The 25,378-nt window shown below is 38.6% G+C and overlaps 2 protein-coding genes across 20 annotated transcripts in view; one reads left to right on the top strand and one right to left on the bottom strand.

Annotated features, from left to right (window-relative positions):
- Positions 1 to 31: 31 nt before the first annotated feature.
- On the top strand, positions 32 to 12,149 carry EXOSC8 (exosome component 8). Of its 3 annotated transcripts, XM_075139771.1 has the most exons (12): positions 32 to 181; positions 464 to 520; positions 2,305 to 2,341; positions 3,426 to 3,489; positions 5,239 to 5,312; positions 5,872 to 5,917; positions 6,960 to 7,065; positions 7,153 to 7,198; positions 7,454 to 7,550; positions 8,578 to 8,698; positions 11,398 to 11,504; positions 11,935 to 12,149. In XM_075139771.1, exons 1-12 carry the CDS (start codon positions 165 to 167, stop codon positions 12,048 to 12,050), a joined length of 888 nt encoding a protein of 295 aa, XP_074995872.1. In that variant the 5' UTR covers positions 32 to 164; the 3' UTR covers positions 12,051 to 12,149. The 3 variants fall into 3 exon arrangements, with proteins under 3 accessions (XP_074995872.1, XP_074995869.1, XP_074995871.1); XM_075139768.1 differs by lacking the exon at positions 464 to 520 and having other exon boundaries at positions 80 to 181; XM_075139770.1 differs by lacking the exons at positions 32 to 181; positions 464 to 520; positions 2,305 to 2,341 and adding an exon at positions 2,997 to 3,095.
- The window catches only part of SUPT20H (SPT20 homolog, SAGA complex component), a 40,088-nt gene continuing 26,785 nt past the window's right edge, over positions 12,076 to 25,378 (bottom strand). For 5 of the 17 annotated variants that reach the window (XM_075139748.1, XM_075139751.1, XM_075139759.1 and 2 more), the window contains 8 exons: positions 24,048 to 24,156; positions 23,652 to 23,813; positions 21,639 to 21,951; positions 20,395 to 20,549; positions 17,953 to 18,008; positions 16,427 to 16,552; positions 14,163 to 14,268; positions 12,076 to 12,627 (listed from right to left, as the gene is read on the bottom strand). In XM_075139748.1, the coding sequence (XP_074995849.1) occupies positions 12,524 to 12,627; positions 14,163 to 14,268; positions 16,427 to 16,552; positions 17,953 to 18,008; positions 20,395 to 20,549; positions 21,639 to 21,951; positions 23,652 to 23,813; positions 24,048 to 24,156 (1,131 nt within the window). In that variant the 3' untranslated portion in view covers positions 12,076 to 12,523. The remainder of the gene's footprint in view (positions 12,628 to 14,162; positions 14,269 to 16,426; positions 16,553 to 17,952; positions 18,009 to 20,394; positions 20,550 to 21,638; positions 21,952 to 23,651; positions 23,814 to 24,047; positions 24,157 to 25,378) is intronic. The other 12 variants (XM_075139750.1, XM_075139753.1, XM_075139757.1 and 9 more) reach the window with 9 other exon arrangements.

Genomic DNA, 25,378 nt, shown 5'->3' with positions numbered 1-25,378 from the left:
CTCCGCCCGGCGAGTGGCGCTGGAAGCCGCCCGCGCCCCCCGGCGGCAGGGGCCCGCCAGCGCCGCCGCCCCTATTGCCGCCGCCGCCGCCAGGCCGCCGGCAAAGGCTTCCGGCCGGCCGGGTCACCAGGCGGCAGCACATCCGGGAGGGCAGCGGCGCCGCCATGGCGACGGCTTTCAAGTAAGTGTCGGGCCTGGTGGCCGTTGTCCCCCGCTTGCGCGGAGCTGGGGGGTCCCGCCCTCTCTTCGTCCCTGTGGCGGGCGAGCGCCCCTCCGTCCGCTCTTGAGGGCCGAGGCAGCGGCGCCGCGGGGACTATTGGGGCCTTTACTCCGTTACCGCCGCGGCCCTGCGCCGTCCCCAGCAGCGTGCGCCTGGAGGGGAGAGGGCTCCGCCTTGTTCTCTTTAACGATTGTCATTTTCCTTACCATGCTGTTTCCCGCTGCCGTGTGATCCGCTCGGCAGGGTCGGCAGCCGCCCGTTCCAACGCCCGGTTTGCGGTAGGCGCCGGCGCTGGCTGAGGTAACCCCGCGTTACCGGCGGCGGGAGCGGCCCGGCGGCGCTGGGTCGTGGATGGGTGTCGGGGGCTCCCCGTGGAGCTTCCCGCTGGACACCCCGGCGCAGGACGCCTCATGCCTGTGGCGCTGGGCACCCGGGTGCCGGCTCCGCTTTGGGGCATGGCGGTGCGGGAAGGATGTGGGCAGGCGAAGGCACGTCGAGCGGGGAGCTGCCGGGATGCTGAAGGGGCTGGAGCCCCGAAACGTGCGAGGAGGGGCTGAGCGAGCTGGGTTTGTTCAGCCCTGAAAAGGCATGGCAAACCGCAGAGATCAGTAAGGCCTTGAGCTACCTAATTGGGTATGGAGAAAACAGAAAAGGTAGATTATGGATACAGGTTGAAACATGATTCTGAATAGATACTGGGGGGGGGAGGTCATAGCGAAGGGTGGTCAACCAGGGAGGCGGTGGTGTCTCCATCCTCGGAGACAGCCAGTGCAGTTGGACAAGGCCCTGAGCGATGTATGTGCGCTGTGTGGACCTGGTTTGGGTGAGGGGTTGGACCCAACAGCCTCCAGAGGCCCCACCAGCCTGAACTGTCCCATGGTTCCTGGGGCATTAGAAGTGGAGGAGGGCAGCCTTCTCTGTCGAAGGGAAGAGGTACAGGCAGAAGAACAAGGTTAGTGAAGCATTACAAGGAGCTTAGAACAGTAGGGAGTTTGTGCTCCTTTTAGAATTGTAGAATGGTTTGCGTTGAAAGGGACCCTCAAAGATCACCTAGTCCAACCCCCCTGCCATGGGCAGGGACATCTTTTGCTCGATCAGGGGGCTCAAAGCCCCATCCAGCCTGACCTTGAACACTTCCAATGATGGGGCATCCACAGCTTCTGTGGGAAACCTGTTCCAGTGTCCCTGCTTCTTACAAATTTATGGCTTAAACATGTGAAACAAGGTTTAATAAGTGCTTTTACATGAATTGGAAGACAATAGGCCATGTGTTGGGGTTAAAAACCAGTAGTACAGGACCAGCATATGGGGAACCAACAGGGGTTAATTCATGCTTGCCATTGTGAGTTCTGATACGTCTATATGTTAGTTTGCATTTGGAAAACTTGCCTTTCCCAGTTATGCTTTTTTTCCCCAGACGTGCTTATTTTAACAAAACTGAGAAGGCTTTGTTCAAATATTAACGACACTTTTATGAGTATTTTTTACTTTAATGTTCTGTGCTTGAAATATGAATACACAAGCACTGTTAGTAGTATATAATTAAAAATAAGCATTAATTATTTCTCAACTGAAGCACTGCATGAAGCATACTTCTTAATTTTACATTTTCTTAAAGATTCTAAGAAAAACTGTAACATTTCCAGACTGTAATATTGTTTTAAATCATTTTGGACATCTGGATGCAGTCCTTGAACTAATAAATATTTCAGACACTGTAATAAAATTACCCTTTCTGCATTTCTTCAAAAATATTCTACACCCTGTCTCAATAAACACTCCTTTTGAATTAAAACTAATAGTCAAGGTTATCGAGGTGAAAGCTAGTAGTTTGTGTCAGATGTATGTGGAGGCAGATTCCTTGTAAGGAAGAAGCATTTTGGAAGTGAATGTAGGAAAACATCTTTTTCTTAGATCAGTTTCAAGTTTCCTCATCTATCTGTAACCATATTGCTAAGCAGCTTTGCCGGTTATCTTGATTCTCAAATTATTTGTTGTTGTAGGTTCGTGCTTGCTTATCTTTTTTTGCTCTCTTTTCCCTACTTGGGAGCTTGCATGTGAACTTCTCGTTCTGTTTGTTTTAGAACGGTGGAACCATTGGAATATTATAGAAGATTTTTGGTGAGTAAAACATGATATGCATGTATAAATTGCTTGTAATTAATTTTTTCTTGCTTGCTTCTGCTTTTCTAATTTGTCTGTATGGAAATCTGAAACTATAAGGGAAAAACAAAAAGCTCACTGAGCAGGGGAAAAATGGTCATACTCTTCAGAACAAGTTTTTCCATCTGTCTGTGGCATTGATGCTGCAGCAGGTTGTGTCCCTGTTCACTTGATGGGTAAATGCTTCTGTTGGCCTTGAAAGGAACGCGAGTTAAATTTGGTGATGCAAGTTTGTGTCTAGTACAAAATTATGTCAGACCAGGCTACTAAAAAAAATAAATAGAGAATATCGCTGCTAATGATGCTCACCATAACTGTGAAGGAAAACCGCTGACTTTTTGGTATATTAAATTAGTCTACCCATTACTAAGGTAGTATCGACTTAAAAATGGGACCAGTATTATTGCAGTCAGTTTTGGTTCTCATAATTGAACCAAAAGTCTTTGGTTTTGAGAAGCTTGAAATTGTGTTGAATAATAATTCAGATCTGAATTGGTGCAATTTCTAACTTAAGGTTCAGGTATTGCACAGCTTCTGACTGACAGTATTTGAACATTCGGGTTTTTTTTGAGGGGGTGCTTTGTGGTGGTTTTTTTTTTTTTTTTTAGTTCACTCTGACATTAATTTGAAGAGTTCCACTAGGTGGGGATGGGGGAGAGGAATTGCCTACAAAATCTAAACAATGCAGACAGGAAAAAGCTCTAATTTTAAGGTATCAGTGAGTATTCATTCTTGGATGATATTCTGAATCTAGCCTGTAGTACTTACTCTTGAGACAATCAATTTAGTATTATATTTGTTTTTTAAATAAAATATAATAAATTTTAAAAAATACGTTTTTTGCCGGCCTACAACCATGAACTACATATTAGTTGATGAAAAACTGTCTAGAATGTGATTGAGTTTTCCTTAGCATTTTTGTAGCTGCATATTTCTGCTAAAAAGAAGAGAATACTATTTTATATGAACTCCTATAGCATAAATACTGGTGTGTTATTAATAAAACATGTTTTCTAATTTGAAATTTGTAATTTTTGTTTAGAAAGAGAACTGTCGACCTGATGGAAGGGAGTTAGGCGAATTCCGGGCAACCACTGTCAACATAGGCAAGTGCTTATTTGGAATAATAATAATGAAGGGGATATTATTAATCTCATATGATAATAGTAACCTTAATGACTTGCTAATCAGTTTTCTTGGTTCTTGCATTTTGAAACAAGAAAGAGGAAGGATTTTTATTTATAGTTTCAACAAGCATTAAAGAGACTGCATGGTATGGTAATGTATTTGGGCATTGTTATTCAGTCCTGCTCCTGGGCTCCTGCACAGCACAATTTATGTGGTCATGGAAGCTTGTCTCTTTCTAAGATTAGCAGCATATGTTATAGATGCTGAAGGCAGTGTCTAAGCACATACTGACTGGTGCAAAATTGATGCCCTAGCATCTTGAAAGAGGCAGTGACTCCTGGCTTCTGCTTTGTTCTAAGCTTGAGGCAAGATACCTGTTATGCAGTGAGCAGCAGCAGCACTTTACCTGCCTTTCTTACACCTCATAATTTCTAAAAGTAAAATACAGGTTAGTGTACTAGCATGGAATAGTTGCTGATTATTGCTCAAACTTGACACTGCAGGTCTCTTCCGTTGTACGATGCTGCCTTCCATTAGGTCTTGCTGTAAGTCAGCCAGAAGGTAGACTTACAGTAACCATCTATGATTTCTGATTTTAAAAAGTATGCCAGGGATCAATACTGGGTCCAATCCTGTTCACCATCTTCATTAATGATCTGGATGATGGGGCAAAGGGTACCCTCAGCAAGTTCGCAGATGACACCAAACTGGGCGGAGTGGCCGATATGCCAGAGGGTTGTGCTGCTGTCCAGAGGGATCTCGACAGGCTGGAGAAATGAGCTGACAGGAACCTCATGAAGGTCAACAAGGAGAAGCACAAAGTCCTGCACCTGGGGAGGAACAGCCTCAGGCACCAATATATGCTGGGGGCCAGCCAGCTGGAAAGCAGCTTGGCAGAAAAGGACCAGGGAGTCCTGGTGGACACAAGGTTAAACATGAGCCAGCAATGTGCCCTTGTTGCAAAGAAGGCCAATGTTACCCTGGGCTGCATTAGGCAGAGTATTGCCAGCAGGTCGAGGGAGGTGATCCTTCCCCTTTATTCAACGCTGGTGAGGCCACACCTGGAGTGCTGTGTGCAGTTCTGGGCTCCCCAATACAAGAGAGACATGAACATACTGGAGAGAGTCCAACAAAGGGCTATGAAGATGATGAAAGGACTGGAGCATCTCTCCTGTGAGGAAAGACTGAGAGAGCTGGGACTGTTCAGCCTGGAGAAGAGAATGCTGAGGCGGGATCTTATCAATATATAAATACCTCAAGGGAGGGTGTAAAGAAGACAGAGCCAGGTTCTATTCGGTGGTGCCCAGTGCCAGGACACGAGGCAGTGGGCACAAACTGAAACACAGGAGGTTGCCTGTGAACATGAGGAAACACTTTTTCACTGTGAGGGTGACCGAGCGCTGGCACAGGTTGCCTAGAGAAGTTGTGGAGTCTCCCTCTTTGGGGAGGGAGGATACGTCTGGTCACGGTCCTGGGCAACCAGCTCTAGGTGGCTCTGCTTGAGCAGGGGGGTTGGACCAGCGGTCCCCTCCAGCCTCAACCATTCTGTGTGATTCTGCATGATTGACTGTTTAATACAGAGATTCTGTTCCCATGCTGGATTCATTGAGACTTTGCTTGTATTTAGTATAAAATGATGGAAAGTAAACACTTTGTGAAGGTGGATGTTAGTTAAGGCCCTTTGAATGGAAAAATAGATTTTATAGAACAGCACTTTCTCTCTTCAGGTTCAATTACAACTGCTGATGGTTCTGCCCTGGTGAAGTTAGGAAATACTACAGTGATTTGTGGAGTTAAAGCGGTATGGTTGTTTTTTATTTTAATTTAGCGGTTAGCTGAACTTGTGCATTCGTATCTCCTGCAGAGTTACAATAATATGTTAGTCAGACACAATTACAGTCTTTCACTTGAGTTACTTTCAGACGTGAAAGTTAATATATAATTTAATTGTCTAATCCTACTTGTATAGTCTGAGAACATGTATTTTTGTGGTGTGTATTCTGTATGGGGAAAGATATATACAAAAATAAAGTCTTTGTTATTTCTAGATAAAAGCTGTGTAATTGAAGAGTTACTGAATATTGATCAATAAATGCATTGGTAATTAGTTGGATGGACTATTAAGTGCCTTGTAGCCTAACTTTACTGCTAGCCTGCCATGAACTGTGTGACAAATCACTTCATGTCCCTGTATTGAGTTTTCCCACAAGAAAAATACAGACAGAGACTGATTAAAAATGGCTCATGTAAATCTCTTTGTCACGATAACTGGCAAGAAAATGACCATTCGTATATAGAATAGCTGGAAAATATTTTTGTACAAAATTCAGCTCTTCAGTTTTGTCTTTTTTTTTCTCTAGGAACTTGCTGCACCCGCAGTAGATTCTGCTAATAAGGGATATATTGGTAAGCTTTTCAGTATGGATCTTACTCAGAACTTGTATTGCTTCAGCCAAAAGGCTGTAACGATGGGATAGATCGAATGTGTTGTGAAGACTTCTTAAAAGAATGAATTTGGGTAAAATTGTATTACTTTCCTTAAAATCAGTTTCCAAATTGGCATATAGGCAGTGGTACTTCAGAAATTCCAGAATTCCCCCTGCTCTGCTTGTGAGTTTTCCATGTAAAGCTACCTTCCTATTGCTGATTCCAGTCCAGGCTGAAAACAAACCTGCAGCAGGGGGTAGTACGTATGTTGAGAGGGGGAAGGGAGTTCATCTATAAAAGATTGTGGCACGCAAGGTTGTGCAAAGGCGCATTAACTTTGTCTTTAAGTCCCAGTAGGCAAAAAATTCAACCCTTAAAAACAGTGAAATAAACCCTGTTTATTTCTCGGAGAACTGTAGAAGTCCCAGGGGTACATCCTCACTCCTGTTTGGATTTTCTTTTGAAATAAAATAATTCTGTGGAACTGAGAGCTTAGACTAAATCACCTTTTTATAAGGCATCTCCAAAGTATGTTGTTTTCAGTGAACTTGATTATGCTTAGGTGTTTTTCACAAATGTTTATGCATATTTTTGCTTCAAGTCTAAAGCATCAGGTTTTAATGGTTGATGAAAAGCAGACGGCACACCAGTAAAGCCAGGCAGTGGGATGAAAATACTGTTGTTTCTTGATCTACTTAAGAGTGCTTAACACTTGAAGAGTTTGTGTGGGGTCATGATATTCATAGCAGGATTACAAACAGAAAATGGTAGTTAGGAGTATGTGCTTCTCCATGGAATATATAGTTTCCGAGTACAGAGTACTACAAGTTCTTTAATACAAACTCATGCATAACTTTATTTTTGAGGGGAGAAGTAGGAAGGCTTGGTTAAAAAATTCTTGGTCTTGCCTTTCATTTGAAGTACATAAAATGGTATTAAGAGCGTGTATTGTCTTATTTCTATTTTTGATATCCCATTGCCTGCTTTCTTTAGTTTATGACTAACGATTCTTGCTACCTAGTTCCAAATGTAGAACTGCCATCCCTCTGTTCAACGAGGTTTCGCTCTGGACCACCTGGTGAAGAGGCTCAAGCAGCAAGCCAATTCATTGCAGATGTGATTGAAAAGTAAGAATCATCTTAATGCATTTAAAACACAAACAACTCTGCAAGACAATTTTCTATTTCCTGGTTTACTCTCTCATTTTATTTTAGTTCACAGATAATAGCGAAAGAAGATCTATGTATTGCAAACGGCAAGGTGAGTTGTATCTCAAAATGAAGATGGACATACTAACAAGATCACGATGTTGAGATGTTAAAGGAGGTATTTGGGGTTATAGTTTGTTTTGTTGTTGTTTTTGCTTGTTAGTCTTCATAGCTTGGATTACATCTGAAGTGTAAAAATCGTATGATAGAAATAAGTATCTTTGTTCACGTGGCCAGCATTTTCTTAGATATTGCACCATTTGCTTAGCTGCTGTAACATCTCACATGTGCAAACCTTTTTTGATAGCTTGCTTGGGTCTTATACTGTGATATCATATGTCTGGACTATGATGGAAACGTTTTGGATGCCAGTGCCTTTGCTTTGTTAGCAGCATTAAAAAATGGTAAGTCTTCTCTAGACCAAGAGACACACTCTGATTAGCGTTCCTTGGAGAAATACGTTAGTTTTGAATCATGATGAATAGGTAACTGGTTCACAATTCCTTAAGACTGCTTTTTTCCTGTCTTTTGAATGCCAGATTACTAAAACGCAAATACAAAGTGGAAATGATGGTATGGATGCCATAGATGTGTAACACCTGGGGAGTAGGATCTTTTGCTTGTGTATTATTGCTGTGTAGTAAGACTAATAGCTATTCTGTCATGTGTTCTTCTATCTGTGTCAGATCTCTGTGTCAGAGATCTGAATCTTTCAGCAGTGGTTATAAATGACTTCAATGTCTAGATCAGGGTCTTACCTTGGTAATGTATTTTGTGTAGGCAGAATAAGTTGTTGGGGGCTTTGCTTATTTGTCACAACAGAATATTCCTAGCTTAATGCATTGTAGTTTGAAAAAACTGCTTTTCATGCATGCAACATATGGATTGATTATTCACAGGTATGTGGGTTATAAATGCACATAGGAGGCAGTATAAAGGGAAGCTTACAGCAAGGCCTCCTTTTCTAACTGAATTGCTTGCTTTTGAATTCCTATAGCTACTTTTCTTTTGATTTTCTTGTCTCTAACACTGTATGGGTTGTCAGAGCAAGTGTTATCTGAAGATCAGATTGCACGGATTTGTGTTGTGTCCAGTAGGCTTTTTGGGGAAAAGCACTTTTTGTAAAATATGACTCTAAAGGTATTATAACTATATGGCATTTTGGAAAATGCTTCTGTGTAAGGAAGAGTGTTAGCTTGAGGAGAATATTTTCTTGAATGGGTAGTACTAAGCTAAATACTTTCCTCAAATTCAAGAAATTTTTTGTACAGAACACCAGTAATGTAGCCAAAACTCTATCCTGATCTGTTTGCAGTGGCTTACCAATATGGTAAAAGAACAGCTTACATTTCAGTAGTCTTGGACATTTCTAGGCCTACTAAAACCAGCAATGTTTAATATTATACCATTGTCATTTTTTCATCTCTTCAGTACAATTGCCATCTGTTACTATGAATGAAGAAACTGGTTTATCAGAAGTTAATTTAAAACAGAAGAATCCTTTGATTATCAGAAAGCATCCAGTTGCCACATCATTTGCTATATTTGATGAGTAAGTTCGTAACTGTTTTGTACTTACAAAAACAACTGTGTATGTTAAAGAAGTGAAAGACAGAGGATGCAATCAATGATGTTTCTGCACTTCTTATGCACTTCTGCTAGTGAAGAACGTGCAGTCTCAGGCAATGCTGTTCCACTTGACCTTAAAGCCCCCGCCTCTCTTGTTGAACTGACCTGTAGTTCTGTGATATGAATGAGTATGTACAACAAAACGAAGTCTGTCCAACTTCTTCCTGTGACTTAAAGCAGAACTGGTTCCCAACCTAAAAGATATGCTTAAAAGTATGGGAATAGGTATTGTTTTATGTTTTTGCAGTATCTTTGAGACAAAAGAATGTTACCACTGCAATTAATGTTTTAGAAGCCTGTGTAAATAACTGATATAAAAGATGGTAGGTAGTTTTTGAACAGCTTATACCAAGGATTTAGTCAACAGAGAAAGTAAGAAGTAATGGTCCAGTTAGAACAACAGAACCTCTGGATAACTGAAAACATAATTACCCAAAATGAAGTCTGACCAGCACTCTTAAGTCATTGTTCATGTAGGTAAAGAATCTGATTATGAGAATTCAGGATAATCACATCCAATAACTTGACTCCTCCCCTGAAATTGTTTACTGGCCCTTCATTAGTCCAATGCTGTTTATAAGAAATGCAGTTATTTATGGTGATATCCATTTGAAAAGTAGAAAATGACAAGTAAGATGATGCTCACTGTGCTATGAATCTGATTTAAGATTTAGGTATACATAGAGATGTCAGGGGTTTATGGCACATTAATCTGCATTTGCAGAAATGATTAATAGGCCCTTTCATTTAAATATGAGATGGGGTGGGGGGAGCACTAAACTCAAATGTTGACCAAGTGATTACCAAAATGAATCGAAGCAGAAAGTTATCAGTACTTTAGAGTGCTTCTGTTAACTGCTTTAATACCAGTTCTTGTGGGTCCGAAGTTTGATGTAGGCTGAAAGTGAGAGAGTTTAGATAGCATGATAGGCAGTTGTCGGTAGGATATTATTTGCACACAAATCACACATGCTTACCAATAGACAAAAAAGTTGCCTTTGGAAGAAAGCTTTCAGTGACAGTCTACTGGGCTTTGTTCCCTTCACTGAAACCGACTGTTGCATCAAACAAGTTACTTAAGTCTCCCTTTAGCTCCTAAAATGAAATATTGAGGGGGTGTGTGCCTGTGTTGTGTGGTTTGGGGTTTTGTTTGTTTTTTTTTTTTTTAATTCTGGTTTATTAGTTTTTCTACAGCTGTTGACACAGCACTCTAAATAATATGCTTTACATACTCTGGCTTCCAGAGACATTTTTCTTCTGTGTAAAAGCCCTCCTTGAATAAATAAAACTTCTGGGTTGCTGGATAGTGCGGCCATGGGCGAGGAGCGCTGGTGCAGAGCACTGCGCAGCTCCACAGCTGGCTCCTGTGGAGTCAACCCGTACGTAAATAATAATTCTGATGCACCGAACTCTCCATGTGTGCCAGGCCCCTGTGTCATGCAAAGGGACGATGCTGCACAGTGAGTGTGGGTAGAATTAATAAAGCAGCATTTTTCAGTAGTGTAGCTATGGACTGATGTTTTCGTTACACTATTGCTGTTAAATGGCAATCTGAAACTATTGGTGAAGTTCTAAATTACCCAGAAAACCTTTAAGTATGCATTGCATATGAGTTCAAATTGAAAAATTCTGTTATCCTTCCATCTATTCTGCGTAATCAGCTCCTATAGCCTTGCTACTGACTTCCCCCCTGCAAACTTGTCATAAACATCACTTAGCATAGGTGTATTCCAGCTGCTAAATTGAGTTTGATTACATCGATACTAAATTTTAATTTAACTACATAAACTGAGGCTTCATGAAAACTTCAGCTAAAGTCTTTCCTGTCATGATACCTGCACTTCAGCCAAATGTTTGTAATGGTAGTGATTTTTTTTTATTATTATTTTTTAAAGAAACTAAGGCTGAACAGTGGTTATTCAGCTTTTTTTAAGTTCAAGTTTTTCTTGTTGTGCAAAGTTTTTTAGATCCCCTTTTTTTCTTTTTCCATTAGTTTGCTCTATTTTTAACTTATTAAATGGTTTAAAAATAACAATATTTAATCTCTTTTAATGATCTGCATCATGCGATGTACGACAGCTTATTTTGGCTGCCTTAAGGAACCCAGTAAATCCATTTTTGAACTATTCCTAGTCTGAGTGGTGTTACGAGTTCTCTGACAAGAAACTGAGAACTACTTTGGTGAATTTACTATTGGAAATGAGTTTTGCCTTAAGGTCTCGTAGACATTAGTGCAGCTTACACCTAAAAACAATGCCATTTTCTTTGCATAACTATGAAATAAGTGACTGCATATTGCAAATGGCAGTTTAATGGCATTTTCCTGCAATACGCAACTGTCACAAATCTATGAAACTTAGGCATAAAAGCTGTATTTTCAACAGCTAGTATTTTAACAGACATACGCACTTGAATATGTAGAATCTCCCACTTCATTTTGTTGCTTTTTCTTTCTTTAAATTGGTGCATTTTGGTAAGAAAACAGATGAGCCTGAGCACCAAATCCACCTACGAGTATTTTGTAAGACTACAGTAAAAATTACTAAGTTATATGTGTACTTTGCAATAATGTTAACGGCGCAACATAGACTGACGTGTCTGCATATGTTCTTCTTTCACAAGCACATTACTCATTGTTGATCCAACTGCTGAAGAAGAAGACTTGGCAACTGGAACAGTAACTATTGTAACTGATGATGAAGGCAGACTATGTTCTGTCCATAAACCAGGTACTTCCAAGTTTACTACACAGGAACCTATGGAGATGATAATTTTTCTTGACCTTGATTTTCTTTGTAAAATGTGGGTGCTGTCTGCCTGAGTACTTACTATTAAATGACTTGCTCTTGAAATTCATTTTGAAAAAGTTGTAGGTCTGTTCCAACTGAAATAGTCTATTCTATGCAAAGTTCAAAAAGAAGTCACATCTTGACCTACGTACAGCAAAGGACAGAATTTGAGCATGTCTCCTGTTACATCTCTAGTTTGTTTCTGTTTTCTTTGCCTGAGGCTAGAGTTGGGGAAGGTGTATGCTCCCCAGGTGAAACTTGTTGGTCATGAGAGTTACTGTATTACGTAATACTCTCGTTTGGAAAACACATTTAGAGATACTTAAGTGAAGTATAAATAGAAAGTCAAATTGTTCCCTTTAACTTTTAGGTGGAAGTCCTCTTACGGGAGCCAAGCTTCAGGACTGTATCAGCAGAGCAATTACAAGGCACAAAGAAGTAAAGAAGCTGATAGACAAAGTAATAAAAAGTATAAAGCCCAAGTGAACAAAAGGAGAGATCTTTTCAAAAATGGATTTGTAAAAATTGTATTTGTTACAGTGTTCACAAACCTTTTATACTAAATAAACAAATACCAATACTACATTTACAAAGTTCATTTTTTCTAAAATGTTTTTCACCCTTATACTATATACAATGCTGCTGAGTGGTAAAAAATACAAGATAAAACGTTCTGTTAAAAAATTAAGTGACTTAAGGAAACCAGACCCTAGCTGCTTTGTAGATGAAATCTCTAAGTTCTGTAAGGTTGGCTTCCAAAAACAGTTTATTTATTTCAGTGTAACGTCAAAAGTTCATTTTTCCACCAGTAATGTAAAACACTGATTTGTTTTTAAGCTTTCTCCTTTTTAATCTGAAAAAAAAAATCCCCTCTGAATCAATTTTTTATTTGGGGGGGAGGAAAAAAAAAAGCAAGCAAGTTTCAGGATTTTGGAGGGGCCGGTGTGCCTCTTTTTCTTTTACTTTTTGAGTGGCTGCCTGAATGCTGTTGATGACGCAGATGAGCTGCTTGTGCTGCTGCTGCTGCTGCCATAGCCATTTGATGCTGCAAGAATCGCAACTGCTGCCGTGAAGAGGAAGGGGGAGAAAAAGCTTGTTAGTGTTGACTCTAAAGCTACGTTTCACGTCAGGAAGAATGAGAGGAAGGTGGGGGAAAAAAAAAGAAAAGGAAAAAAAATGAGGACGCACCAGGTTGACAAAAGGCATACACCATGTACTGGGGCAATGAGTACAGTCAAGCAGCACCAGTGGCACAGAAGCCTGCTGAGGGCATATCTAACATTTTACACATGTACTCAGACAGCTTTGTTTCTTTGCCCTTTCTCTCCATTGCAGTAACTGCAGTAACTCAGCAACTTCAGTGAATGTTTGGGTTACATAGTACATTTTTAACATAATACCTTTTCAGCGTATGCATTGTATGTATTTTGTACATGTATCACAAAGAGGAGACTGTGTGCTAAAAAATACTAAAATATTTTCATAAAGCATCTGAATGACAGAATGCTAAAGGAATGCTTTGCCACAGCTGTTGCCTCCATGTACTGATTGTAGCAGTGCTACATTTGAACTTACAGGTGCTTACATTCATGCTATTTTGAAATCTACTGGCATCTGGCAGAGCTTATTTAGATATGTGCCACAAGCACTCCTTGAATGTTAGCAAATCAGGAAGGTGGATGGCTTAAATGAATAAAAATAAATTCAGTGCTCCAAGCTGAGAGAACCATAGATTTCAAATCTTTCATGATACAGTTTGCCAAAAGTCATGGTTTTTTTTCATTTGTGAGACCATAAAGAAATCAGTTTTTAAAAAAAAAAAAAAAAGAAAAAAGTCAAAGGGGCAGGATTTTTGTTTTTGGAGCTGCAAATTGATTGTTTTGTTTTGGTTTTTTTTTTTTAAACGGTCAGAGTGAAGTTGCTGGATTACTTGTATCTGTTGCTGCTGCTGCTGCAAGGCTTGTTGCTGTTGCTGTTGTAAGGCAGAAGAGAGCTGGAGTCTCTGCTGAGGAAGGCTTTGCCCAGGTCTGTTCACGGCAGAGCCAAGCTGAGACAACACTAAGAGAGGAGAAGGGGAAAGCAGGCAGGTCAAAGAGGTCAGGTCGAGTTTGTCAGGGTCAGGCAAGGAAGACATAGGAATAGAGTGTAACAGAAAAGGGGCATCAATAGAATTAGCTTCAGAGTCAAATTGGAAACAGTGCAGAATAAAGTATACATGATATACATACTCAGTTAGAACATAAGTAGATTATGAAGTGCTTGTGGAGACACAAAGAGGTTTCTTGTACTGGGTGTTAAGCACACAGTTAAAGAAACATTCCTCAATGAAGTTTGGCGCAGAAGTTCCCTGTATTTTCTTTTTGTATCAAGTGTGACTTATTTTCATGTGATATTATCAATTTACTACACTTAATTGCCAAAGAAAGCAGAAAAGTGCATGCTTTGAAAGTCCAGTGTTTCTTGTATAATTCATGTGCTGATAATAAATAGTAAATTGTTCTGATCTAATGTAAGACTTCTTTAAGACCAAACTTCATTTCAGTGTGAATTTATCAAGATACACACTTAACTACAAAAGGAGGCTCAGCAAGCACATACCTGTGGCTTGAGGTTGCATAAAATTCCCTACTCCAGTCAGGTTAATTACAGCAGCTTGTTGGGCAGATAATGCCTGATCTTGACTGGATGGACCTTGGTCAGAGCCCTAGCAAAAATGAAAAGCTTGATCCTTATTACCAAACTTTGGTATCAATGAATAAGTAAATAAAGCCAGTGAAGGCAAACTTTTGAAGTGCCATTTAAAAACATTTAATTCTACATCTTCCAGTGCGTGTAGATACAGGCTATAGTGTAGTCACTATTACAGTAGAACGAACAGATGTTGAATGCCCCAAAACAGCTCTGTTTTGGCAGAAATGGTATTATGCCTGTTACCCAGCAGAAGTCCCATGCCGTTGTCAACTTCCCTGCAGTCAGCAGAGTCTACAGTTTATGGTTGCAATCTTACGACATTTCCCACTCCCAACCCCAAAGTCTTCAGGTGATACCTGAAACCATCCATGTGCAAAGGTCCTAATCAATCAAAATGTGAAAAGTCTGAAACTTACATTGACATATTCATATTGTGCCATGCACTCTTTAATTTCATAAAAAATGCAAACCCTGCTTTTAAAATTTTATTTTCAAAACAGTGGTTCTCACTCAAACGGGATTAGTGGAGTCTGATCTAGTGTCTACTGAAGTCAAAGGGTACTGGATTATGACCTTTTCCAGAACTTTTATGCAATTATGCATTGATTCATAAAGCGGGGAAATAAAGTATTATATATGTGATTCAAGCAAATTACACGGTTTATGAGTCAGAAAAGAAAAGCTTTTGAGCTGGTGCGTTTCCAGGGGTTGCAATGCTTCTTTAGAATAACCATATGAAATAATGCCACGAAGATCTAGGTGAACTTGACCAAAAGACTGCACATTAAGAAGACATCATCATCTCAATGAAGACGACTAAGACTGACTTACAAAGTCATAGAACCAACATTTGGGGAAAAACCCTAAGTATGAGAATGTATACATTCTGTTGGCAGCACAGAAAATTGTTGGTCTTTTTGGGCTTAGATTTTTTCCACTAAGCACTTGGATTACAGCACTGTGAACATATACATTCTTGTCCTTAGTGAAAGCTAAGGAATTTGGTATTCATAATAGCTCATTTTAGCTAATAACCCTAGTCTTACTCTATAACGCGTGATAGGAGAGTGTTCCTTTGGGCAAGTTAGGCAATGCAGAGAGACTGGTTTCCTCCAGAAGAACTTTCTGCCACAAGAAGGACTAGGCTTACATCAGCCTTTTTGTAAATGCCCTTAAAGTTCAATGTCTAGAAAATAAAACCCAATAGTATGAGCTTGCATGAATTTTTTTTTAGTAATTCAACTAGTAACTGACATTTGGATTCTGAGAATAAATCTGGAAGTCTCCCATTAAACTGTCCCACATTCCAGAACAAGGCCTGTGACACAGGAGACCATACACCATAAAAACATTTTAAAGAGGCATGTTATTTATGAACAGTCTATGGTAGCACAAGCAAAATTATTATGACAAACTGAGTATACAGTAGAGACTATTTGGTAAACAGAAGTCTTGCACGTCTGGGAAGACAAAAGATAAAGAACACAAAAGCAGAGCAGCTAGTTTTCCCAAATTGCTGCATTAGTGCTGGTAAGATTTTTAGGCACAGACAGAACCAACCACTCAATATTTGTCATTTTGAGAACAGACAGATTGGTCTCTATCAAGACTTTAGACTTCTTCACTGATTAAAGCCTTTAATGCTAATTACAGGCAGCAGTAGAGCAAGTGTCTTAAGATTACAGCTTTAAAGCCAACTGATGCTTTCTCTGGTGCAAAGAGAACAATTCTGTTGAACTACAGCAGTGAGGATGATAAGCCAACTCACAGCGCTGAAAGTAAGAAGTTTTAGTTACTCTAGTAATCCTGACTGTGTTTCTCCTCTGTTCATCTGATGTATCTGCTAGTTATGACAAACAGGACAACACTAAGCTGACTTTACACCACTCATACAGTGGGCTGGCTCTCTTCATGCTAGAGTAAGATAATGCTTAGCTAGTTGTTTTGTTACAGCTCTTCTATATAGGATATAAATAAAGGAGTATAACCCAGCTCCAGCCATGGCAACAAAGCCACTGCAGTCTTTGCAGTTTGAGAAGGTTTTGGAGGAAGAGTTTCCTCCCCCTCTGCTTCAGATCTGTTGTGTAAAGGCTCATTTACTTGTGGAGATGGGGAGAATAGGAGAAACTGTTTCATCCATGCACCCCAGACTGAGGGCTGTTAGCACACACCTGTTCTCCCTGTTGCTGAGGACTACAGGTTGTAGGCTGCTGAGATTGATGCTGTGGAGAAAACTGTGACAGCTGCTGCTGCTGTTGTTGCTGGAGTGGGTTAAAAATAAGTGAACCACCTGGAAGCTGTTGAAGATTAAAAACAAAAGGCATAATTCAATCAAACTGCTGAGTTTCCCACTGTCCTAGGATGAACATGACATTGATAATGACGTACTCCTTGGAGGTTTGTTTTTGGTGTTTTTTTTTTTTTGTTTTGTGGGGTTTTTTTTTTAATCCTTTTAAAATGAATGAGTTTACAATTGCTGCTGTTTGTGAAAAAGCCTTAGGCTCAGAAAACAAACCTGCATTAAATTATAGTGAGATATTTCCACAGAAAAATACATTTTTATTATTCTAATTAAAATAGTAGAGGTTCTACTGATACTGGAAATGTAAAAGCTAGTCTTCAAAAGCACTGTATATTATTTTCACTTTCAGAATATTCCACTGAATTTTAATAGATGCTTCCAATCAAAAACGTCTGATGCAAAAAAATGTTAAACAGTCTTGATTCCTCTCCCTTACCCCAGCTTTAATTGCACTGATTTCAGCCAAATTATTCTTGGCTTATACGAGTGGCAGAGGTAGCTTGAAAGGATGTACTTCAACATGGAATCACACAAATACAAGCATTAAATTTTATAGAAGAGCTCTACTCTGGCATAACTGCCTCCTGTGCCTGCCCTTTTCCATGTTTCTGGAGTGTGTACAGGAGTGGGAGGAGGAAGTAGCAGAGCTACAGCTCATCTTTTACTGGAGCTAATTTTTTGAAGCATGGTGCAACATTTGTGCAACACTGAATCTGCACTTCTGCACCTGTAACTTGCAGCTGACTTCAAATCCAGGAACTACACCCGGTTCCACAAACACTCCCTGTTCTGCTTTTAAATGGAGCTCCGACATAATAAGCAACTTTTGCTCATGTTGGTATTTGTATGTATGCTTAGTGGAAAGAAAACATTCACAGACCTTCTAAACTCCCTATCTTACATGAACTTCTATTTCCATTACCAGAAGCTCTTTAAAGCTATTACTGCATCTGCCTGTGCATGTTCAGCTCAGCTTTTAGGCCTTGTATGTGTAACTCCTGAGTGATCCTGCTATACTGTTTTGTACTTATAAAATAATCCTAACTTCAGTTTAAAGAATGATTTGCAATAAAAGCTTAGGCAAATTCTGAAAATAGAAGATTGTATTTTAGCATTAATCTCTTGAATTCAAATGTCAGCAGTTTTAGATCGTTACTGAGAACTAGCTGCTTTGTTCTGAGCTAAGAATCTAATTTCCACCTGGTATCCTTAACGAAGTAGCTTCTTCTCTTGTTCTAAGTGTTTTAAATAAGCAATTAAAATTTGCAGTAAATAGTTTGTCTGATCAACTGGCTTCAAAGATCTGTGGGGGGCAATGCAGTAAGCAGCACTAAACACGTCTCTAAAGAAAATTAAGAAATTATCATTATTATTGTGTCCAAGTATATCAATTACCTGTAGAAGATTTAAGGGCCGAAGATTTGATGCATTTTTCAAACCAAAGGGGCTGCCTGTTAAAGAAAACATCTTTTTATTAGTAGGAAGTCTTTACTTAATTATATATGTGTATTGCAATTAATACACCTTTCCACTGGGATCATTTCTAAACATTTGGAAGTTGGAAAACTGGCAAGTTTAAATTTTATACTTAGTACAATGCTGCGTTTTCCATAATGTTGATAAGTTCGTAGTTATCCAGATTCAAAGTTAAAGAAAGCTGACTAAACAGAAAGAAAATGGTATCGCTACTAAACACTGTACCCTGAAACCTATAACCTGTTAACGCATTTACACAAAGGCGAATGTGGAGAATATCATAGCAGCTATTCTTCAGTGATTCTTCTGGCTTTAAAAAGTTTTACTGTTTGTACAGTAAATCCAGAAATGTTCAAGGGCTCAGTGAAATAACAGGCTCTCAGTTTCTCCATTAACAGAAAACAATCCCATCCAAAGTCTTAGCAACCCTCCCAAGGGCTTCTGGCAAGATGTATCTGACTTGTAGAGCTTTTGGCATTATTCCACACGGCACTCTTCAAAGCTATACTAAAAAAAGACGTACATGTGGCACGCTATGAGTTGGGTACAGAACTGATACAAACGCTCCAGTAAAACAGCAGCTGTCAAACAGAATCCCCCAGAGGTCTGCCACCGACCTAGCTCAGCTCACCACTCCCATCTGTTATGTGGGCGACAGCGTAGCATGTAAAAATCTGAGACACTAAACTGGTAAAGGTAGATAGTGCTTGAAAGGACAGAATTAAAATTAAAAGTAATCCTAGGGAATTGAAGAAAGGGTCCAAAAATCGGTAACACTGAATTAAAAAAAGACAAATGAACAAGTACAAAATTGTGAGTAACTAGCTTTGTGTCTATACAGCAAGAAAGGACGTGAGAAGTTACAGCAAGTCACAAACATATCCGAATCATCCATATCACAAACTATAGAACACACAAAAGAAAAGAACCTCTTCACACAGTTTACATTTATAAAACTCACTGTCACAAGATGCCGTAGATGCCAAACATATAAACGGGTTCAAAAACCAGTTAGATAAATCCACAGACTAGAAGTCTAGCACAGAATATTAAGCACAAAGATCCACGTGGATAGTCTTCAGCTGAGAAAGTCTCAAAGCTGTAGATTGCCAGAAGAGATACAGTTGTATACAAGAGATGTTTCACTTCACACTTTTGCCTTGTCTTAAACTCTCTCCTAACTATCCTCTAATGGTGACTGTCAGAGATAGAATATAAACTGGACGGATTTTTGGCCTAAACCAGTAAAGCCATTCTTATGTTAATGTAATGCCGTATTTGCGAAAAATACAAATAAAAAATAGGCAGACCTCATTTAGGGAAATGTTAACAGGAATGTTGTGAAAGAGATGAGATGCATTTATTCTGCTGTGCTCCACAGTGGTAAATCAGCCAAGCTCAGGCTTGTGTCCAGTTTTGGTTATCACATTTTAAGAAGGATGTAAGCAAATTGGACAGTCTAGAAGAGAGTGACAGGATTATGAAAGGTTTGAAAAATACGACCTATCAGAAAGAGAAGACAAATGTGGGACATGACAGCATGTTTGATACTTAGAAGGTAAAGAGAAAGGGTGAACAACTATTTTTCATGTCTGCAAGGAACAGGAGAAAAAAAAAATTAATTCACAATTAAGGAGATGGACTGCAATTAGAAGGAAACATTTTGTACGCATAATGAACTACTTCAAACAACTACCAAGGGAGACTGGAATCTTCTTTAGTGAAGGTATTTAAAGCCAGTTTAGATAATCATTGGTTCAGGTTTAGACAGATTTGACTCTGCCTCAGTGTAAGGGATGGATATTTTGAAGTCTCTTCTATACTTCTGATTCCATATCTATATTAGGGTTTTTATTTGTCTTTATTATTTTTTCAGAAAAAATAAACTAAGAATTTAAATGCTGCTTTAATGAATATTGAGGCATGCAGATTTATATAGTCATATTTGAAGGCAATAAGGAGCTAATTAATTGTCCTACTAGAATAAAGCAGTACCAGTGATAGAATAAAATGCCCCGCAGATTTAAAAAGTGATGCCTCTTTTCTAAGTTCAGTCATGCCTTTTTTCTAGCAGTCATCATTATCAACGTTGCATTTGAATTTGGAGTTTATCTCAAACTTCCTACTAACCATACCCAACAGTCCAGGTTTCGAGTATGTTTCCCCAGTCTAGCTCCTCAAAATCAATTTCAAACAAACATAGCCTACACTTTGAATGCAAAAATATGTATGTTGTTCCCGAGCTCCAGCCATCAAATAAACAATCTATTCACACAATGGTCACTTTCGTCCATCGTTTTCACAATATGTTTTCACACTGTCCCTATCTGAAGAGTGGCTTTTCAACTTATTCACACTAACCTGCTTGAGAGGCAGACTGCATTGCAGCGGGCAGCGCACTTGGTACCAGACCTCCTGATGGTAAAATGCCACTCAGATTTATACCTGCAGGGGCTATGGCACCAGTGTTGCACCCCAACATAGGGTTTGAACCACTCATCAGTGTCTGTGCCCCACTGTAGAAGAGGAAAGACAACACATCAAACCCAAGCGGTACAAGCAAATCTGAGTAACTAAATTTTTGCCTTCTGTCTCATGACACGGAAATAAATTGTTTGCTGTAAATGGGATTATGGATAAAGCACCAAGGCAGCTTAAAAAATCGTTATGCCTAGGGTATAACAAATACATAAATCCATATTCTCAGTAGATACAATTTATTGTCTTTGGTATAATCTATGGAAAATAAAGCACAAGTGGTTCTTTTGTTCTAGAAATACTGAAAGATCAACAGTCTTCAAAATGGTTGTACTATCATAAAGAAAAGTTAAGGAACAGTTTGTGTTTTCTTTTTGCACTACAAAAAAAAAGATCTCTCTAATTAATCAAGTGATCAATTGCTGAACGCCTTGGATGAGTAATTTAAATGTCTGGTTCTTGCACTGAAGCACGCTGTGTCTTACACTGACCATCTTATATTGATCACAGAATTTCATTTAGTCTAAAAAGCAGTTCACATTATACCACACAATCTATTCTTGACAGCAGCATTTATTATTTTTTAAAACCACAAAATGAGTTTTAAGGATCAAAGAATGTTTAACCTCAATGTTTGATTAAATTGTTAAAAAACAGATTTGTTGTTTTTTTGTATTTTACATACAACCTTTCATTCATAGGCACTTTAATACAAAATCTGTTTCCGTTTTTCATTTAGAGTGGTCTGCGTATGGTATTCCACTTCCTCTCTGATTAATAAAAAAAGTTTTCAAACTTAAAGAGCAAAACCTCAGAAAGCATTTAAATTGAGGTTAAGCCTTATGAAATTCAACTATATGCATCCAAAAAGCTGAAAGCACAATTTTCCTAATAGATCATTTCAATATTCTGATATAGGTACCTTGGATTTGAGAAATACAAACAGTTTCTAGTGGCTCTTCACTTTACAATTACAAAGTGAATGATCTTTTTGCATTGCAGATCCTGAAAAATACCTATCCTAATGGATGCTGGACAGTCCCATACCACTCCCACCCTCCCCACCCCACCGCCCTGCCAACCAACCCACCAGGGCAAATTAAGAAACTATCATAACAAAAACTTACCACACAGAGCCCACTACATTGATGAAGTTAAGTCCTGCAGGGTTTGCCATGACCTGGGTGGAGGTTGTTCCTGTAGTAATGGATGTTACCATGGTGGAAAGAGGAATGGTCATTACAGGCAGTGCCTGGCTCAGAGACATTTGCTGCTGAGCAAATGGGGTTAACAAAGTGGGCTGAGGGGTGAAGCCTGAATCTTGGGGAGTAGGGGTGGCAGAAGGGGTAATAGGAGTTGAGCTCTGAGCATCAGGAGGGTGTGGGGTCGATGAAGGGGTGTTGGTTGGAGTAGGAGTAGATGGTTTAGGAGTTCCAGACCCTGCTCATTGAGAAAAATAAAAAGTACTAGTTTGTTATAAAAGGCCAGTCCTTTTTGTATAAAAAGGTTAATGGAATCTTATTTAGCACTGACAATTTGTTCCATTTTTTTAGACTGCAAGTGTTAATTTCTACACGACAAGAGTGTTGCAGCACGCACTCATTGTTAAGGATGCAGTATAATCACACAGAAAATCCATTCTCCATGCTTAATTCTTTAAGCCATACACCGATTTGTATCCTCCATTAAGGATAATCCATAATTTATCGTACATTAAGTCATAACTCCATTCAGAAATACTTAAAATAAAACAATTTCTTAGTGACCATTTTAACCTAATTAACGTTTTTGTCCTAAAATGTAAAACATGTAGTCTATAGGCACTGCCTGCACGATAGCATCATGTTAAAAACATATCATGGAAAACAACAGATTCAACAAAGAACATATACTATTTCAATAATCATGGGGTGGATCTAAATTTCATCAAATATTTTTTTAATATTTAAGAACCAGAGGATAATACTGCATCTTTAGAAGTTACTGTGTAATGCCTTCTACTTAAATGTAGCATGTATAGCTATATTTGTTTTGGATGCAGTAAACACAGTTTATCAATAGAAAAACAAAACAAAAACCCCAAAAAGCTTGAGGTGTTTTTTTGTTTTTTTCTGGTTGTTTTTTTTTTCTTTTTAGCTTTCATGTCCTGCAGAAAGAAAGAAAATAAATGTGAATGTCCAGCTGTTGTGACCAAAGCCTTAAAGTAACAACTGTGTGCAGCAGATTTACACAGTTCATAGCACTAACATAAAAACAGAGTAAATATGTTTCTTTGTGCAAAACAAGAAGGCAGAAAAGTTACACCGTTTGAGCTATCCAATTTTTAAATTATTTAATGCAAAAAGCGTATTATAATACTGTGCAGGATACTGGAATGTGCAGTATACAATTATTCATAAAAAATGGAAAAACTGCAGCTATGATTTCTCTTTGTACAAATCTGTTCATGAAATGTCTCAAGACGCATACATATTTTAAAAAAATATTTATGATCTATAGCTATGATTACAATGATCCTGTCAGTGTTAATGAAAATACTTAAACTAGGATGTCACTTATTGAAATTTACATTTTAACACCTGAGAATATGGTGCTATCATCAGCATCACCACCACACTTGCAATCAGCAATGATTTGTAAAACAGTGTAGGAGTGTTTTAAAAAATCATCTTATCGTTTATTGTATCACCACCTTGGGACTGATCAGATTATATACATACATAGATATACAACTGCACCAGCTCCTATAACATTTAAAAAACCAGATGCTTAAATTATGTAAAGGCAAACTGATCTAACATACTGTTTTTACACTGGAGGAAAAAAATCTACACTTTGGAATTTTATCTCATCACATCATCTACCAGCCTTTCATAAATGAGGAGATCATACTAATTGCATAAAATGTATTAAAACGTATACACAGAGGGTGCATACATATATACAGAAAAAACAAACACATTTACAATAAACATAAAATACATACAGTGAACAAGAGACCTGCCTAAAGCTGCACAACTTATACAATTTAGGGTACACTGTACACTTAAGTTTCATCATTCCACAGGTTAAGAAGTTTATCTCAGGAAGCATTTATGCAAAAGCCTAAGATTTAATGGAGAATTTAGGTCGTGACTCACTTTGTGAAGAGCTCGCAGGAGACATGGCAGCTGGAGAGAGCAAGCTAACTTGATTAAGATCCATAGATTGTTTCCGAGAAAGACCAGGAGGCTTAGAAGGAGGAGGAGGAGGAGTTGGGGATTTTAGATGGCCACTTGACTGTTGTGGACTAAAAATATTACCTGAAAAAGCATAATTAAAATACATTATTGTTCTCTGAAAACATTTAAACCAAAATATTTGTTAGGATACAATTTTGTGAACAATGTAATCAGAAATCAACAAAATGATGCTCTTTTCACAGAGAAGATACTGATTTTTTTTTTTTAAATTACATCTTTACTAAAGGGATATCATGTCATTTTACAATAGGCAGAACACATAGAAAATAGACACCCATGTCAATAAATAATTACCTGAAGAGCTACTTCCTGAACTTGAAGGTAATTTGATGGGAGGAGGTCGGTGTTTTACACCTTTCCCCAATACTGAAGACTGAACAGAGCCTGATATAGTTTCTGGCTGCTAGGAGGAAAGAGAAATTAACACTACCACAGCAATAATGTGAGCTTCCACATATTTGATAGAAAAGACAATTCAATTAATTTGTATTAGACTTCTCAAAACCATGACAAAATTTCCTTCAAACATTTCAGATTTTTATTTATTTATTTTAAAAACATAGCCTATGACCAACTCTCTTTAGGTAAAATGCTTACCATCAAGAAGCAGCTTGCAAGTGCCAGTAAAATTTAAACTGAGCCAAAAAATAATAAGAAAAAAAATTAAGGAGTTTCAATTTTCTCTGCAATTCTGAAATCCTTCTTAGTAACTTTTCACAAATGCAAGAGTGACAGATATATTTTAAATAAAAGGACAATTTGGTCTTACTTTAAAAATTACATCATTTCATTCATTCACCATCCGTATACATCTGCCATTTCCAACCAGTAAGGATTTAGAGAACAGGATCAGATTTCCTGATTCTGGGAGCAGGAATTTAAATACGTTCAGGAAAATCCCATTGAACCATTGACTTCAGTGGGATCAGAACTTCACTAATCTTTTTAGAGGAAAGGTGCTCCCTTCCTGTTTGTTCTTACAGCCTACTTATCAGGTTGTTTGAACATAAATTAAACTTCAGCTAATCAAGTCTGTAGTTCTCAGTTACTCACACCAGACCCTAAATCCATAATTCCAATAGCTGACACTGTCAAAAGACTCCACGGTGAAACACATTTACAGTTATAGTCTATATATTTTTACTTATAAAGCAGGTATCCCATAAATGAAAGTAGTGTCTAAACAAACATACAGTTAAAAAACTGCCGAAACTAGAAAATAAGGCTCTCAATATACTGAATGGAGTATTTCAGTGCTGGAGCCTAAATTAGATGTGCATGGGCTAACAAATCAGAGCATCCACCATTGTGCAGAATCAACCTTTTTGGATAGCTTAGCTTCCACTGATTCTCAGTAATAAGAGACTCTCCCTCTACACGTTTCTAATTGCTTGCTTATAAAAAAGAATCTTTTGAGGAAAATTCTGAGGATTACTTTTCACTTCTACTATTAAAAACTGCTTTCTTCATTCTGAAAATGAAGACTAATGCCCCATTTAAAAGAGGACTAGATCATTAAGTAGAGTAACCTGAGTAACTGATCCAGCTTTCGGTGGGGGCTTGGACAGCTGGACAAGATGACTTCCAGAAGTATCCTCCCACCCTAAGTTATTCTATGATTTATT

The sequence above is a fragment of the Calonectris borealis genome, chromosome 1 (assembly GCF_964195595.1).
Source record: "Calonectris borealis chromosome 1, bCalBor7.hap1.2, whole genome shotgun sequence".
Classification (NCBI taxonomy): Eukaryota; Metazoa; Chordata; class Aves; order Procellariiformes; family Procellariidae; genus Calonectris; species Calonectris borealis.
Note: the sequence above shows the minus strand (reverse complement) of the source record. Positions and strands in the feature narration are given on the sequence as shown.